Raw genomic sequence first — 17,014 nt, forward strand, 5'->3', positions numbered from 1 at the left:
TTTGATAGTCCTGATGAGGAATCTGTACCAAGGACAAAAAGCCATTGTCAGAGCAGAATCCAGAGAAACAGAGTGATTCTCAATAGGACATTATGGGCATTATGGGCAAGGGCTTGCAGGACCTGGGCAAGGAAGGGAGAATAGGGATTCTTGGAGATGTCTTATCCACAGAGTCGCCATGACTCGAGGTTGACTTGAGGACATCTAACAACAACAACAACAAATATAACCATACAAAAATGGACAAGAGAAACATCCCTCTCTTAATTTGGGATAGGTTGAAATTGAGGCTGCTGTACATTCATAGTTCCCTAAGTGTAGTCAAGAGTTCCATAAGGGTTCTGCCATGTTCTGAAAACCACCCAAATGTTAATCAAGAATACTAACAATACATTACCTTTATATGGAAGACATAGTGTTCACCTACACTGTAGAAATAGTGCAGTTTTACACTGCTTTAACTGCCATGGCTCCATCCTACAGAGTCCTGGTATTTGCAGAATTTGGGATTGTGTGAGGCACCAGCACTCTTTGGCACAGAAGGCTAAGGACTTTTTGCAAAAGTACAAAATCCCAGGATTCCATTGGATGGAGCTACAGCTCTTAAAGTGCTGTCAGACTGCATTATTTCTACAGTATAGATGCACAAAAGGAAGTTCATAAGATATAGAGGCAATAGCTTTGTGAAAAGGAGAAAGGGGGCTGGAAAATTGCACAAAACCCTTTTAATTGTATAAAAAAAGGCATGAAAATATCATTAGAAGTTATCTATTTTGAGATTGAGTGATTTTGCACATTACTAAATAGTTACTAAAAAGTCTTCCTTATTCCCCTGTCAGCATTCCCCTGTCAGTTACATATTATGGTCCTTTATTTGCTCAGTTTTTATAACAGTATGGGCTAGCATGACTATTTTTTAAAAAAAATAAACCAGGCTGAAGATATTTACTGGCCCAGAAACAGATTCTTCTTTCATTTCCCCAATTTTCCAAGTAAGCACAGAGAAGCATGGCACAATCTGTAGCCTAGATAAAAGTGGTGTTTAGACCTTCATGCTATCTAGAATAATGTATTTCAGAAATCAATAAAGTCCTCTATGCTTTTCCCCAAGACCTTTCTATAGTTTTAGTGAACCTTTCTTTTCACAGTATCATCTGTCCGCCCACTCACTTTCTCAACAACTTTGCTCACTTTGCTTGACATATATTTGACTTCAGACATCAAACATATAAGTTGCAGAAATAAACAAAGATTTGGCTCCCTCCATTTCTTGGTTTTTAAACTCTCTTTTATCATACCATATGATATTCCAGAAAACTGAGAGCTAAATGCATTTTGTTGACTTCAGGTATCGACCTAAACTGACTGAAGAAGTGGAGAAAGCCCATCATCAACTGTTTGAATTTAGAAATGGGAAAATTATCAACTGCTGCTTTCCCAATCTTCTTTTGGGTGTAGAGAATTCTGATCTGCATTCTGGTGCTGAAGTGGTTTTGTTGGAAAAGAAGGGTGACAATATCAACCAACACTGGATATGGAGAGAAGACAGCAGGTGCAAATTTACTGTTTAAAATGTAGCAGATTCTACAAGGATTAGATTGCATTGTTAGCACTCAGATCAGTCTGACTATCAGGTTAGGCCAGTTGTCCATTTCATTTCTTATTAAAGTGCAGACATTGAATGTTTCAGCTGACAGCTAGTTCTGAAACTTTCTGAGAATATTTCTAAGATTACACACACAGACAAGGGGATGAGACAACAAAATGATAATTTGCAGGGTCAGTGGCAATCAGGGCTTTATTTAATGAAAGAATAAAATACTTGAATATGGATGTTGAAAAGAAAATGGCTACAACTTCATTGGTTACAGCTGGAAAGCCTTGGTCTGAAGATGCCAGCCACAGATGCAGGTGAAATGTCAGGAATACATTCTTTTAGAACATGGCCACATAGCCTGAAAAACCCACAAAAAAACTAAAAATGTGACAGTTTGGCTCCTACCCCTAACCATTACTGTTGAAAAACCCCAACAAAAATCAAATTTATTTCAGAAGTAATGCTATAGTAAGCTGACTTACTATAAAAGCCCAAGTATAGATTATACCTGTAACCAAATATTCATGTTTGCTTCACCTCTGCCTACTTTTCCCTTCCCTTTCTCTATTGTGTCAGGTTCCAGACTCTAAAAACTTGAAGCAAAGATCTGTTGTGATAAGCTATTATTTATTACTACAACTACTACTACTACTGTGGCTTCCCATTTTATCACCCCATATCAGGACACTGGGAATTTAACATAAGCCTCTAGAACATTGATTCCCAAACTTTGGTCCTTTTTTGCATTTCAACTTCCAGAAGGCCTAGCCAGCTTGGCTAACAGACAGAAATTCTGGGAGCTAAAGTCCAAAACTTCTGGAAGACCAATATTTGAGAACCACTTCTCTAGAAGTTCACACTCAACTTACCATCTTTGATGAAATGAAACTGAGTGAGCCTCAGGTGTAGTTTCACACCATGCTGCACTGGAAATATGCATGCCAGGCCTTGTGTAGAACCAGCTGTCAATACATGATAATATAAGAATAATCAGACATTCAATTATTATTCCATCCATAGGCAGGTTAGGTTTTCTCTTTTGCTTTCAAAATAATCCTGTAATCTTTTTTTCTGCGTCTGGCTTTTCTGTTCCTAGGACTTTCCATCTTGTGAATGATCCAACCCTAGTACTAGCAGTATCAATGCCAAACATACTGAATGGGTATCCAAAGATTACATTGGAAATACAAGGCTGTCCTGTTATCCTTCAGGTAAAGCAGCTAGTGTAATGGGATATTGTGAAACCTCTTTTGATTGCCATCACATCTGGCAAAGTTGATTTTAAACCGCTATAAGTGAAATAGTGTCAAGTCCAGCAGGATATCAAGTTCAGAAATCCAGGCTTCAGTAGTTAAAACTCAGTAAACTTTGATTTATCAAATACAGATCCAGTTCAGAGATGTTCATTGTCAGAAGTGAACAGCAAGTTCATTGTTAAACAAGGGCCATCTTTATTGACCTACAATCTAATTAAATGTTTGAGCCTTGAGACTGAGGAACTGAAACGGGGAGGAACCTGGTGAGGGTTTTATCTGAGGCACACATGTCAACTTATGACCCCAGCCACCCTCGGCAGAAACAAGAGAGCTCAAGTACTGCTTTAGACATTGGTGGAAATTTGCATTTTAAAAACTGAGTTATGTAAATAAATTATCAAAAATTGGAAAACTTCCCTGCTGAAAGAAATCACAGCCTCAAAACTCAATACAAAACAAGGGAAGGAGGAAAATGCAGGCAGAATTGGAAGGAAACTCAACAAAACTTGGAGCCTGAACAGACAGGCCAAAATAAAGCTGCTTCAGGTCACTTTGGAGGTATGCTGTTTAAATGCTGCATGTGTCCTAAGAGGCCAGAAGCCATGCCAAAGCGACACTCCAGTCCTAAGGACTAGTGTGCAGCTTTGGCACAGCTTTTGGCCTCTTAAGATGCGTGTGTCATTTAAACAGCATACCTCCAAGGTGACCCAAAGCAGCTTTATTTTGGCCTGTCTGTTGGGCCCGTAGGCCTGGGACAGACCGCCCAAAACGGGCGGCCTACTGGCGGCCTGCTTTCCTCCGGAGGGAAGCCACAACCGCCGAACTGCACAGCTTCCCTCTGGAGGAAAAAGAACCCAGGAAAAGTGGGTTCTTTTTCTGCCGCAGGGCAGACATAACAGGTGCGCCAATGGCGCATTCATTACGTATGCGACATGCAGTGATGTGCAGATGCCACGCATCACTTATGTCACAATGGCAGCACCCGTGTATATGGGGGTGCCACCATTGTAACGCTGCTGTGGCGTATTAGGCTTAAGGACCATGCGGTTGCTGCACGATCCCTAACCCTAAAATTGGCGCCGGTACGCCACTTGTTGGAGATATGTATCATGCCTAAATTAGATAAATTTAGATATGCCTAAGAAGAATTGATGTCTTGTAACTTCCTGCTTTAGTAGCAACTGATGCCAATGCAAGTCCTTAGTATTTACTGTATCTTCCAGATGCATTTACAATACCGTTACATACCAGTGACCAACTCTGCCCCAATCCCAATTCCAAATGGAGATTTTATAATATCTTCTTCTTGATTTTAAAAAGTAGTTGAGAGAGAAAGAAAGCTAAAAATCTCTTGAAAATCTTAAAATAGGATGAAAAATATTTTATATTTTGCCAGAAATACCAAGGATGTAAAAATGGAGCTGCCAATCAAAAGTGGAATTACATTGAAACTACAAAGGTTTTTACTGCCTTCTACACCACAATTCTGGACCAAGAAATTACAGCAGCAAATTATGCTTCTATTTGTACATTTTCTGTGACTAACACAGAGAAAATAGACCAACTGGTAAGTAATTGTTGTTATTCATTTCTGCATGGATGTATATATTTGTATCCAATAAAAACAGAACTGTCAAATTTTCTACAAACCTATATAATGGACATAACTGCCTTGTAGAAATATCAGCTCCCCCACAACTTTTTGGTATTGAATTATATTACAACTTGGATTGATTCCATTGTCATTATTACTACTTGATGTATCCAAGGTACTCAACATTATGAAGGTTCAAAAACATTTTTGTTGTTGTTGTGTGCCTTCAAGTCATTGCCAGCTTATGGTAACCCTAAGGCAAACTTATCATGGTGATTTCTTGGCAAGACTTGTCCAGAGGGCATTTGCCTTTGCCACCCTCTGAGGCGGAGAAAGTGTGATTTGCCTAAGATCACTCAATAGATGCCAAACAGGGATTTGAACCCTGGTCTCCAAAGTCATTGAAACGACTACACCACACTGGTTCTCTCAAAGTATTTTGACTGTGGCATAAAATTTTTTTTAAATGTATAATGGCAAAACAAAACAGTGTGCAGAAATAAGCCCTAAGTAGCAACACAAACTTACCTGTTTGAGTAAAAAATTCAGAAATAGGAAACAGAATTTTTTTGCTTTTGCTTGTATTATTTGATCTTTGAATAATTTCAAACATTGTTCTTTACAGGGCTACTACTTTCTTTCACCATGTGGAAAGGAGAAGGTAATGATATGCTTGGCTTGTGCAAGAAGCTTAAGAGGAAAGAAGGAACTGAAAAAGTTGTCCCCTGGGACTGTGTTCTTCTGTGCCTCTGGTTCAGAGGGAGGAAAACATTTATCCATGTGGCCTTATAAGTGCCTCGATGTTACCAAGGTTTGTGGTAGTGTTTCTTTTTAAAAAAAACAACAACTATGCTGCATCCTTTTTCTCTGAAGTGCTTTGAAAATTTTTTAAAAATCTGTATTTGAATTTGCATATTAGAGTAGGATTAGGTTTTAAATGTTTGTGGTGTGGTAATGTTCCTGCTAACTATCTTTAAAGATTTTCCAATTAGTTGCTGGTGGATTGGGTATCCATTGTGGAAGAAACAGTGTTGTTTGCAAATACTTCCTAACTAGAGTTATTATTCCAGTGTTTACCCTTGTGACTGAAAGCAGATTATGGAATTGAATTCTGCTTCAATTAAGCCTAAGGACCTTATCACACTAGCAAAATCCCGCTGAGAAATGGGATTTAAAGTAGATTTAAATTAGAAAAAAACTGCAAATGCGGGAAGTTTATCACACGACGTTTCGCAAGACCAGAAATAATGCGAAAATAAAGCAAATGTAAAGGGGACAAAAATGGCAGCTTGTTACTTTCAGAAAGTTCAGAAAGTAAAAAGCTGCCATTTTGTCCCCTTTACATTTGCTTCATTTTTGCATTATTTCTGGTCTGGTAAAACGTTGTGTGATAAACTTCGCACATTTGCAGGTTTTTTTCTAATTTACATCTACTTTAAACCCCATTTCTCACTAGTGTGATAAAGTCCTTAACCTGGGCATTGTGCCTTATCTATAATTTCCCCTTCTGTAAAACAGGACCAGTACCTCACCAGTATATGGAGAAAAAACATCCTTGCCAAAATTTGGGGGTGGTGGCAAACTTTGTTTTAAAATGGGGTTAGGTGGCAAGGCCAACATAGGGCGGGTGAATCCCAGCCCAATATAAATATTCTCACCAATAATTTTTTTATACATTGCACTTTGCATTGTAGTTGTGTTTCCTGGGTGACTCTGTCATTTATATGGTTTTCATTCATTGATGCATTGCTTCAAATAAAAAGAACAATTCCCCCAAAGCTTATAATCCTATTAAAAGTGAACAAGATGGAATATGGTTGACAGGATTGCTGTTGGGGACAAAGATAGTGATTGCCAATACAGCTGATAAAACATCAAACATCAAGGAGCTTTTAAGGCATTATTACAAAAAATAGAAGTAAGATGAGAACTGAAAAATAATTATATGGCTTTGGGGCTAGCAGGGGGGCTATTCACGTAGGTACAAGTGACAGAATGGTCAGCAGTTTGTGCTATCTCTACAGTTTAATTTAAGAACAAAGGGCTTGTAATTCTAACATACCAATCTAGAAGCAAATCTTTACAGAAAGGTTGATGTGTATATAGTGTGAAGAAAATCTTGAATATGGAAAAAGATTGGCTTCATTTAGGGGATTCTGTCCAACAAATATCCAACCCAGTATACATTTTGTTTCATTGACCTGCAAGTGGGAAATATCTGTTCCTTTTTTTTTTTTTTTTTGCTATTGGGTTTGTAGATACATCCATCTTACTTTTTGCTATGTAGTTATTTCATTAATATCCAAGATGTGGTGGCTCAGCAGTTTATTTATTTAAGATGCTGACTGTGATGCCTGCAAGATTGGCAGGTTGGAAGTTTGAGGCCCAAGTGCTGTGTGACGGAGTGAGCTCCTGTCACTAATCCCAGCTTCAGCCAACCTAGCATTTTGAAAGCATGTAAAAGTGCAAATAGATAAATAGATACCACTTTGGTGGGAAGGTAACAGCGTTCTGTGCAGTCATGATGGCTACATGATCACAGAGTTGTCTTTGACCATAGAGATTATCACACAGGGGAGGAGGGATCACTCCCGTCCTTACCCCATGCTCATTGCATCCATGCTTATTATTATTATTATTATTAACCTTTATTTATAAAGTGCTGTAAATTTACACAGTGCTGTACATACAATCTTTTAGTTAGACGGTTCCCTGCCCTCAGGCTTACAGTCTAAGAAGACACGACACAAAAGGAGAAGGGGTCACATCCTTCTCCCTTAGTGGCACCCATCATTGTATTAACACGGGTTTCCATTAATACAAACTGGCGGGGCCATGCCAGTTCAGGGATAGAGAAGGACGGGATAAGCATGACATCATCTGAAAATCTTATCATGATAGTACGATAAGAATGGGCTAAGAACAGGATAATGACAACGTTGTCTGAAAATCTCCACACGATCATGCAGGAAGGATAGGACAGGGATGGGACAAGGATATCCCGTCCCCGTGTGATAATCCCCAATGCTAGCTTGTTGGCTTAGTAACAGGGATGAGCACTGCCCCCTATAGTCAGACATGACTTGAGAACCTTGTCAAAGGGGTACCCTTTACCTTTACCTTTAGCCCTTTAATACATGTGTGTGTGTTCCCGTGGCTATGCATAAATATCATGTTGAGCAGTTATGAATGTATGAGCTAGACATTTATAACTGTTCAGTATTCATGTTTATGATTGTAACACTATTGCCACAATCACAAATGCCCCCCTCCATCTACCTTAACAGTAGCTACATTGAGCGACAGAGGTCTGTTCTGCTGGCAGTCAGAGTACAGTAGAATTATGTTTGCAGTCTTTTGCCACCAGCAGTCTGTAGTGTGCAACAACCTCTATTTCAACTCCTTGTCATATTAAAGATCACAAGAGTGGGCTTAAAATACCAGCCTGCTGCTCCCAAATCACCAGCAGCAGACCTTAATTGTGGCAGCTGGATGTTACGGTAGGTTTGGGGAGTCAAGTGAGAAGACAAAACATAGTTACTGCACTTGTGATGCAGGAGCTTGGCTAATATGAGTAACTTCAACTAAAAATGACATAGACATTCAATGCCGTGTCTGCTGCAGTTTGTAACTTGGTGCAATCCATATTTGTATATCATCACACCCTCATAAAGAATAACATACCAAAGTGAAATGACTTTTTAAAATGTCCTTTAGCATGGCTGTAGGAGTTTCATTTGAAATGAATAATGATAGCTGTTAGTAATGAATGGATCTTGTTCTGTTTTATCCTAAAGACTGACTTATCCACCTCTGAAGCTGAATCCACCTTGCATTATTTAGAAGAACTTCTAGCATCTTTGAGGACAGAAACCTCATTGCAAATGATCTCAGAAAAGATGTCTGCAGCTGTAAACCAAAAAGCAGTAAAAATAATTGCATACAAAAATGGAACTGGCTATGAAAATGGGCAGCTAATCGTTGCTAGTACCTTTCCTATGGTGAGTAACAATAATCTCAAAGACAAGCAGTGAGTAACTATGGCCTGTTACAGACTGCCAAAATAAAGCTGCTTCGGGTCTCTTTGGAGGAATGCTGTTTAAATGATGCATGGGTCTTACGAGTCCGGAGGTCCGCCAAAGCCACACTCCATTCCTAAGCACTGAAGTGCAGCTTTGGTGCAGCTTCCAGATTCTTAGGATGCATGCATCATTTAAATAGCATACCTCCAAAGAGACCCGATGCAGCTTTATTTTGGCAGTCTGTAACAGGCCTATGAAACAGATCAAATGAAATCAGAATGTCATACCTGCATCCCCCTGCTTTGTGAAATGTTGACAATGTCCCCTTCTCTGTACGTGTCAGATCCAAAGCCTATAATTGCTTGCTGTGGATCTCTTTTAGAGCTCACATAAATGAGGAGTTTAATTACACAGAAGCTTCTTCTTGTATACAACATGCTGAAAACGTGATGTTTTTACAATTTGATAATAATACAAAAACATTAGTAGATATCACCTCTGGACCCTGCCATATACATTTCCTTACTTGTTTATTTATTTGTTTATTTAATTATTGAACACTCCATCAAATTAATTTTTCTAGATACTATATAAGGTATTTACATAACATGATGAAAGCACAGTAAGAACAAAAACACAACATAAAAATAATACACAAACACAATATACGATTTATTTATTTATTTTTAAAATGTAATTTATATTCCACTTTCCTCCCAGCACAGAATTTAAGGTGTTTAATGTAAGTGCAAAAATTATTGTGTGTTATCTTTTTTCATTTTTTTAAAATGTAGTAAATAAAATTATTATTAGGTATATGACCGTTGGCCCTCTGTATTCATTGGTTCTGCATCTATGGATTCAACCATCCACAGGTTGAATGAATATATATATATATATATATATATATATATATAAAACTTGATTTTGCCATTTTTAATAAGGGACACCATTTTACTATTCCACTATACAGTATATAACAGGACTAGAGCATCCACAGATTTTGGTGTTTATGGTGTGCCCTGTAACCAAGCCCCAGTGGATACTCAGAGACCACTGTATTCTATACTTGAGCACCTGAGTACAACTCAGGATCTGCAATAATGGAACATAACCGCAGAAAAACAAAACAACACTAAAAATGATTTTAAAATGGGAGAAGAGAAACCACTTAGCCTGACAATGCAGTGGCAGTGTGGGCACCAAACAAGCTTCTCTTGAGCTGTGGGAAGTTTCAATCAGCTCTATAAAGTCAGTTTCCTTTTAAGGACAGGCACGGCAGGTTCTGATGTTCCCTTAATATATATTTAATCACAAATATGCACATTAAGCCACTGGAGAGCTTGCAGGTGCACGTAGGTGACAAATGTATTAGGAGGTTATAGTATAAATATCCAAATGACATTTATGTTGCCCAGCACTATATTCTGGCAATTCTCAGTGCCAGATGCAACATTTTATTCCCACACTCATGTGTGTGTTTGTTTTTTTAAGTTCAAGATGTACCATTTCTTCTTATTTCTTTCTATATTTTTTTTAAAGTTACAGTGCTATAGTGCATCAGTGAAAGAGGAATGTTGCACTTTTACTCTATGGTTCAATTCAGAAAGGAGAAATATTGCCCATCAAATCATAGTGCCACTTCAGTGAACTATACCCCAGGGTTGAAAACAAACAAACAAAAACTTTGGAAGCGCTACGAAATTGCTACAAAGAAGCTATCTCTGGCTGTGCATGTGCATATGTGGCAATAGCAATAGCAAATACATTTCTATACCGCTTATCAGTGCACTTAAACACTCCCTAAGCGGTTTACAAAGTGTAAGATAATTGCCCCCAACAATATAGGTGCTCATTTTAGCAACCTCAAAAGGATGCAAGCCTGAGTCGAGCTTGAACCCTTCAATGGTATTAAGCTCACAACCTTATGGTTTGTGAGTGAGTGGCTACAGTACAGGCATTTAACCACTATTTTTGCAGCTCCTGCGTCCACAAGCCAGTGGCACCTGCAGACCATTTGGCTGAAAATACATGTGAGATTCGGGTATTGTATTTGAATGTTGGACTAGGAAGGAAATGACCCGTGAAACTCCTTAGGTGACTTCAAAGCAGTCATTGGCTGAATCTGCACTGCAAAAATAATCCAGTTTGACAACACTTTTAACTGCCAGAGCAGAGCCACAATGAAATACAGTTCCCAGAATTCCATAGCATTGAATTATGGCAGTTAAAGTGGTGTCAAATCAGATTTATTTCTGCAGCGTGTATGAACCCATTGTCTCTTAGCTTAGCCTTCTCAACATGGTGTCCTCCAGATATGCTGGACTATAATTTTCATTGTCTCTTGCAAGCAGGGGAATAATGGCAACTGTAGCACAATGGAGGAGACTAAGTCAGTAAATACTGTTTTTGACCAACCTACCTCACAGGGCTTTTGTGAGTGCAAAATGGGAAGGGACACAGTATGTACATTGCTTTAACTCCTTGGAGGAGAGGCAGAACAAAGGTGTTGTAAATTAATACTTAAATAAATGAAACTTGAGGTAGGCAATATAAGAATTTTTATTAAAGCTTTTTCAGTTAGCAAACTTAATTATATATTATTAATATTTTCTCTCCTTCAGCTCCTTTCTTTATGCACAAGACAGCTTGAATTTAAAAGGACAGCTTCTAAACTGTACACCAGCAAAGGGACCTTAATCCTTACACTGCAGGATTTAGTCTTGTGTGCTGTGAAGGATTATTTCAGGAAGCAGGAGCCTGACGAAAGAAATGAAGGTGCAACTGTTATTCCTGCCCCTAATGAAAATGTATCTGTGTTTTCTACAAAAGGTAAAATATCACCAGAAGTCAGTTCCCAATTAAATTTATATTTAACTAGTATGTAGATTATCCAATTTTGCAGAGCCAGGCCTTTTATGTAATAAAAGCTATAGGATGTCTTCTTCCTGGTATGCTGCCAAGAAATATCTCAGAAATCTTTCACTTTTGTATTACACAAAGAATACCGGAGCCTCATGGAAGAAAGATTAACATTGGTAGTCTGTATTTGAATCAATGTTTAATTTTGTTTTGTTTCATTTTAGAAGGCTACTTCAGTAGTTTGTGCAGTATATCCTATCGTGAATCTTTTGGTGGCTCCAAACCTGCTTTTAACATTAATGTGTTCATTTTGAAAGCACATAAAATTGGAATATGTTTGTGCAGTAGTTGAAATTCTATAGTGTGAAGTGAGAAGATGCCCAAGACTGGTAAGATCCAGCCAGTCACAGCCTTCATAATGCTATAAAGGAGGACTGATGTGTAACCTTTCTCAGTCATTTTATCCTGGAGGGATCCTTGAAATAACCTTCATAAAATTATTATATCTGCAGTTCAAAAGATATTTTTTTCAGGGACAAGCTCTAGGGAACCCTGGTTGAGACACCCTGATCTAGGCCTTGTCTACCTTAGTGATTTAGTGATATTATTTGGTTTGAAATGGAGGGTTACTCTGCACTGACTACACTAGATGTTTATTTTATATTGAGTATTTTATAAGTTGCTGTGTGGTTATTAACTGTTTGTCTTTTTAGATGTCCACAGTATCCAAATCACTTTTCTCCAGCACCAAGTTGAACAAGCAGGGTGATAAAGTGCAGCATGATAAAATGACCTCCTTGCCAATTGGGAACCATTCTATTTCTCCACATTCTGTTCTGACAATAGTCTCTTGTCCTAAGTATAGACTTCTCATCAGGACTGTCAGATGGAGTAGCACTCCCATGACCTTAAGAGTCACCCATAGCTTTTCGTGATGTATTCAGTCAAACACTTTGCTATAGTATATAAAGCACAGGGTGATTTCCCCTCCCCTGCATTTCTTTTGTACACTCCATTAGCCATGTTTGCAGTGTGGTCCCTTGTACCTCTTCCTTTCCTACGCCTGTAGGATTTGTTTCTCCATGTACAATTGGAGTCTATGAAGCAGAATTTTTAGCATAATTTTGCTTGTATGGGAAATTAATGCTATGGACCTAAAGTTGCTGCAGGCTTTTGTGTCTTCTTTTTTGTGGATGGTGATGTATAATGTTTTCCATATTTGTTGACATATATTAGTTACCACTAGAGTTGTTTTACCAGACTACAGGTATTTTATTCATAATAAATCTTCGCTATTCGTATCACCAATATTTCTTGTCTGGATGTTTTTGTTACAGCAGAGTAGGCTACCGCTCTGGAATGTATTTTTCTAGAATGTACTTTTGCCAGTGATCCATTTTTGTTGATGAAATGGAGGAAACAACCACCCTGAAACCATTCACTATTCTGTACAAAGAAAACATTTATTTCTTCTTTTTAAACTCTGTTTTCCTTGTCAAAGGAAGAACAGACAAATGTACAGCTTGCCTTTAGTGGCACTTTGCATGGTCCTAAGAAACATGTTTTAAATTCAACTGTGGGTTTTATTTTTTATTTTCCTTCCCTTGTGAACCAAGATGGCTATCCTTTTTAAAATGTGATTTAAAAAAAAGTAATGCTGAAAACAAATTTATGGATTTTCTATCTCTTGTTAAGTTTATCCTTCTTGCCCAGTGCATTATTGATCCTGTTTTTTCGAAGAAAAGACTGCAGTTCTGTATTTATTTTAGATACAGCTGTATATAGCCAAAGCTGTACATTTGATCATTATCTACAAGGAGGCCACTTTCCCCATTATTTCTACTTCATGTTTCTAATTTACACCTAGTGTACTTTTGGTGATATTTCACATTCCTATATTTATCTTTCATTTATTTGTTTTCTATGTAATATTTTCTAATCTTTATCCAATGTATTTAATAAAAAAGGACTCATCTTATCTGCTTTATTCCTCTTTTCTTGCCTATTGATTTCCTAAGCAATACGCTAGCCCACCAGAAGCTTCTCATTAAAAGTTTGCTGCTGCTTTGTATTAGGCATCCTTCAACGACTTACAAAGTTTACAGATTCTTATCCCATCAGTTCAAAAATGTAAAGCAAAAGCTAGGAAAGGTTAAAAACCATTCTTAATCACCAGTTCTGCAAAGCTTAGCCATGTCTCATCATTTTTCTTCCCAAAAGAAGAAAAGGCTGAGACTTCTTTGAAGCTTGGTAAATGTAGTAGATACCTATTGTAGAAATAAACTCTGTACTTTGATGATTACTTAATGAAGTGTTTGCTTTGTAGAGTTGATGGAAAACTCTGATCATAACATATAGGAGGATGGTGAGGGCAAGACTAAGGAGGGAAAGAGAAGACATTTAAATCTCATTGAGATGTTAGAAAATAGTGGTGCTAGGTCTCAGAGAATAGTGATTTTAAAAATCCTGATCCAATCCATTGTTTATAAGTACAATAGTGAAATCTATAGAATTATAACTGTGTCAAGAGTATCTGATGTTATGATATGATAATCTGGTTGCCTGTCTGCACTTGTCAGGATGCTCTGGCAGCAGCTAAGATTGTCCTGGCTTCAGAGCTGCACCGCCCTCCCCCTTATTACCTGACCTTTCATTCCCATGCCGGTGCAGCTGTCCGCATGCACACCCCACACCACCTGGCACATCCACTGCTATCACCAGTTGATCTCTTCTGAAGTCAGAATGAGATATCCAGAGAGGATCACATGACTAGATACCTTCTTCTGCCCCCAGAGCAAGACACTGGTGACAATGACAGACTCTTTGGGTGGCTTAGTGGGGTGTGCATACAGACAGTCACCCTCGCAGTGGAAAATCCTCAGTAAGAAGTATGTTTTTAAAATTTGCATTAAGCATGTTATACACTGGTTCTGTTGCTGAATGTGCCAGACATTGTCCAGTCTGTTCACACCCGAACTGGGGTTTGGGCTGCATGTTGTCCAAACAGGATGGCACCAGAACAGGTGGAATGGGTCTTTTGGCCTGTGTAGACAAGGTCTTTGAGTGAGTCTCAAATATCCAAAATAAGAACATTAGTATAAAATCAGGATAAAGTGATAAAGTATGATTTCAAACTGAAAAAAGTCAGCAAGTGATGCTGAAACAGCAGTCCAAAGGAAATCTAAAGATAAATATTTCTCTCTTTCTCTTTCTCTCAAGATAAGATGGCAAAAGAGGGAATGAATGCCAAGTCTCCACCATCAGTGATGACGCTAAATGATCTGAAGTTGATTGATGATATTTTACTCACCATTATTCTTAGAAATCCAATTGAAGTCTGGGTTTCCAGTGGTGAACCTTTTCTGCCTTTGGACAGTAAGTCACAAAATAAGATGAAGACTAACTCATTAAATTAACGTGATTTACCTACATGTCAGTCAACAAGTAATTCAATGGGTCTAGTGTAGTTGAGATTAACCAATAAGATTCTAACCAATAACCAATATTATTACAGCAGCACCTTCATATAGATTATTATGTTGCTGTGATATAGGGGACCCCCATTGGGTATGACAGGCTAGTAGACCTGTAACCCCCTCCCCCCTCAAAAAAACCCCATCTTGAGGCTCTGTTGATAGGGAGTGTGCTTATATGCTCACTAGCAGACCTACATGAAAACCTTAGCCTTCTAAGCAGAAGGCCTGCCCACTGGATGCAGAATCAGTTTTCCCGTCCAGTCCAGAGCCTGCAAAACCACACAGGAAACCCTGGAAAGGAGAAGCACAGTCACTCCAAAATGGTTCCATGTCTCCACTTCTGTCCTCACACCATGTACTATGAATGGCTACGTCAGGTGAGTCTAGGTCCATCTCTATTTGATGAGATCTAGACAGCCATTTTAAATACTTTATGGTTAAATTCCTATGCTTAAAGTTTTATGGTTTCCCTGGGATGGCAGGCACACAGCATATACTGCAGTATACAGGAAAAATTGCTCGTTAAACTATTCTTTGTTTGAGATGTAGTTTGTAATACAGCATGTAATATGTACATGCAGAAATGAGTAGATCTAGTCTCACACTTCTAGAGAGCTATATAATTTTGAAAAATTAGAAATAGTGATAAGGCTATTATAACTGATGTAACAGCAGTCTATTTTTAAAATGTACAAAACTGATCTTTTATTATTGTCAGGCCAATCCTTTGAATGTTCTCCTAAAATTAAGGTCCCATTACTTCAGTAGTACCCACTTCAGCAAAAGCATAGATAGGACTGCAAAATTAAAGTGAGTAGTAGTGCTGAAATTTGTAGATGTAATAGTCTTCTTTTCACTGCACACAATGTTCTGCTGAGATGTTCTTATGCTGGAACAATTTTCAGAGAAAATTTCTTATGAGGACAATTACCTTTTAATTTCATGCATATAATTGGATCAGTTTAATTTGTTAACAGCATCTATGTTAGGTTTTTTTTTAAACTATTTCTGAACCAACTATAGTAACTGCCAATATTTACAGACTTGTGGATATTTTAAAAATCTGCAAAGGGCAGTGTAGTAGAGATGTATATATATATTTTTATTATAGCTTTGCAAAAAACCAGGAAGCAAGAGCGACAAAAGTGGCTGGAGAAAGATAAAATTTTGGCAGACCTAGATGCAATGAAGCACAAAATGAGACAACTGCAAGGTCAGTATCCCAGTGTGTACAGAACCGACTGCTATCACTTATTGCTGTCTGAAAGACTGCCTCCTTCCATCTAAACCAGTCCAAACTGTGAGCTCCTCAGCAGGGCCCTATTACATCTTCCACTGTTCTGCAAGGCTAGGTTAGTGGATACACATATCATGGCTTTCTCTTTAGGAGCACCCTGATTGTGGAACTTCCTCCCAAGGGAAATCAAGCTGGCTTCAGGGATGTAGCCGGGGGGGGGGGCTGGGGGGGCGGGCCCCCCCCTCCTCTATTAAAAAAAAGAGTGGTGTGTGCTGCTGCGCCGCCCCCCTAAACCCCCATTATAAGGGTGGCACTTAGTCTGGACCCCCCCCCCTTCCTAAAATCCTAGCTACGTCCCTGCTGGCTTCATCCCTTCTGAGTTTCCAGCAGGCAACTGAAACTGTACTTTTTGTGTGAATTTTGTTCCTTAAAGCCAGGGGTGGCTGCTCTCACTGTTTTTACTGTTTGTGTTTTTAAACTATTTAATGAATTGTTTTAGATTATTATTATTATTGTATTTGATGTTTTAAATGTTTTAGCCTGCTGGACATTGCCTTGAGGACCCTGGTTGGCTATGGGCAAATGGACAAGTTGTTTAAATCACCATCACCACATTATATTCCATAATTAATTCTTAGCATTTGGTAAGAAAAAATACATTTAGGTTGATATCAACTGAAATATTCAGTGCTTTGCTCTGAGACTGTTCCCTCTAGAATATATGTGCACTGAAGATTCTGCTATTCTCCATTTGAGTATTTAAACTTGACACCAATTGAAACATACCCTCCCCACAAGGTATAATGTTTTCCACACCCATAACTGCCATTTCACATTGCCCACTCTTTAGTCTGGGCTCATAGGTTCAGTACACATGCCTTGTGACTTCTGTGGAATAAGACCATCGGATCAATATCTCATTATTATTATTATTATTATTATTATTATTATTATTATTATTATTATTATT

At 38.3% G+C, this 17,014-nt stretch overlaps 1 protein-coding gene across 1 annotated transcript in view; it reads left to right on the forward strand.

Annotated features, from left to right (window-relative positions):
* DCDC1 (doublecortin domain containing 1) overlaps positions 1-17,014 on the forward strand; it is a 368,535-nt gene that overhangs the window by 337,600 nt on the left and 13,921 nt on the right. The window contains exons 28-35 of the mRNA XM_042459567.1: positions 1,349-1,552; positions 2,694-2,808; positions 4,250-4,420; positions 5,073-5,258; positions 8,245-8,448; positions 11,094-11,301; positions 14,551-14,706; positions 15,919-16,020. Of these exons, the coding sequence (XP_042315501.1) occupies positions 1,349-1,552; positions 2,694-2,808; positions 4,250-4,420; positions 5,073-5,258; positions 8,245-8,448; positions 11,094-11,301; positions 14,551-14,706; positions 15,919-16,020 (1,346 nt within the window). The remainder of the gene's footprint in view (positions 1-1,348; positions 1,553-2,693; positions 2,809-4,249; positions 4,421-5,072; positions 5,259-8,244; positions 8,449-11,093; positions 11,302-14,550; positions 14,707-15,918; positions 16,021-17,014) is intronic.

This window comes from Sceloporus undulatus, chromosome 1 (assembly GCF_019175285.1).
Source record: "Sceloporus undulatus isolate JIND9_A2432 ecotype Alabama chromosome 1, SceUnd_v1.1, whole genome shotgun sequence".
NCBI classification, from domain to species: Eukaryota; Metazoa; Chordata; class Lepidosauria; order Squamata; family Phrynosomatidae; genus Sceloporus; species Sceloporus undulatus.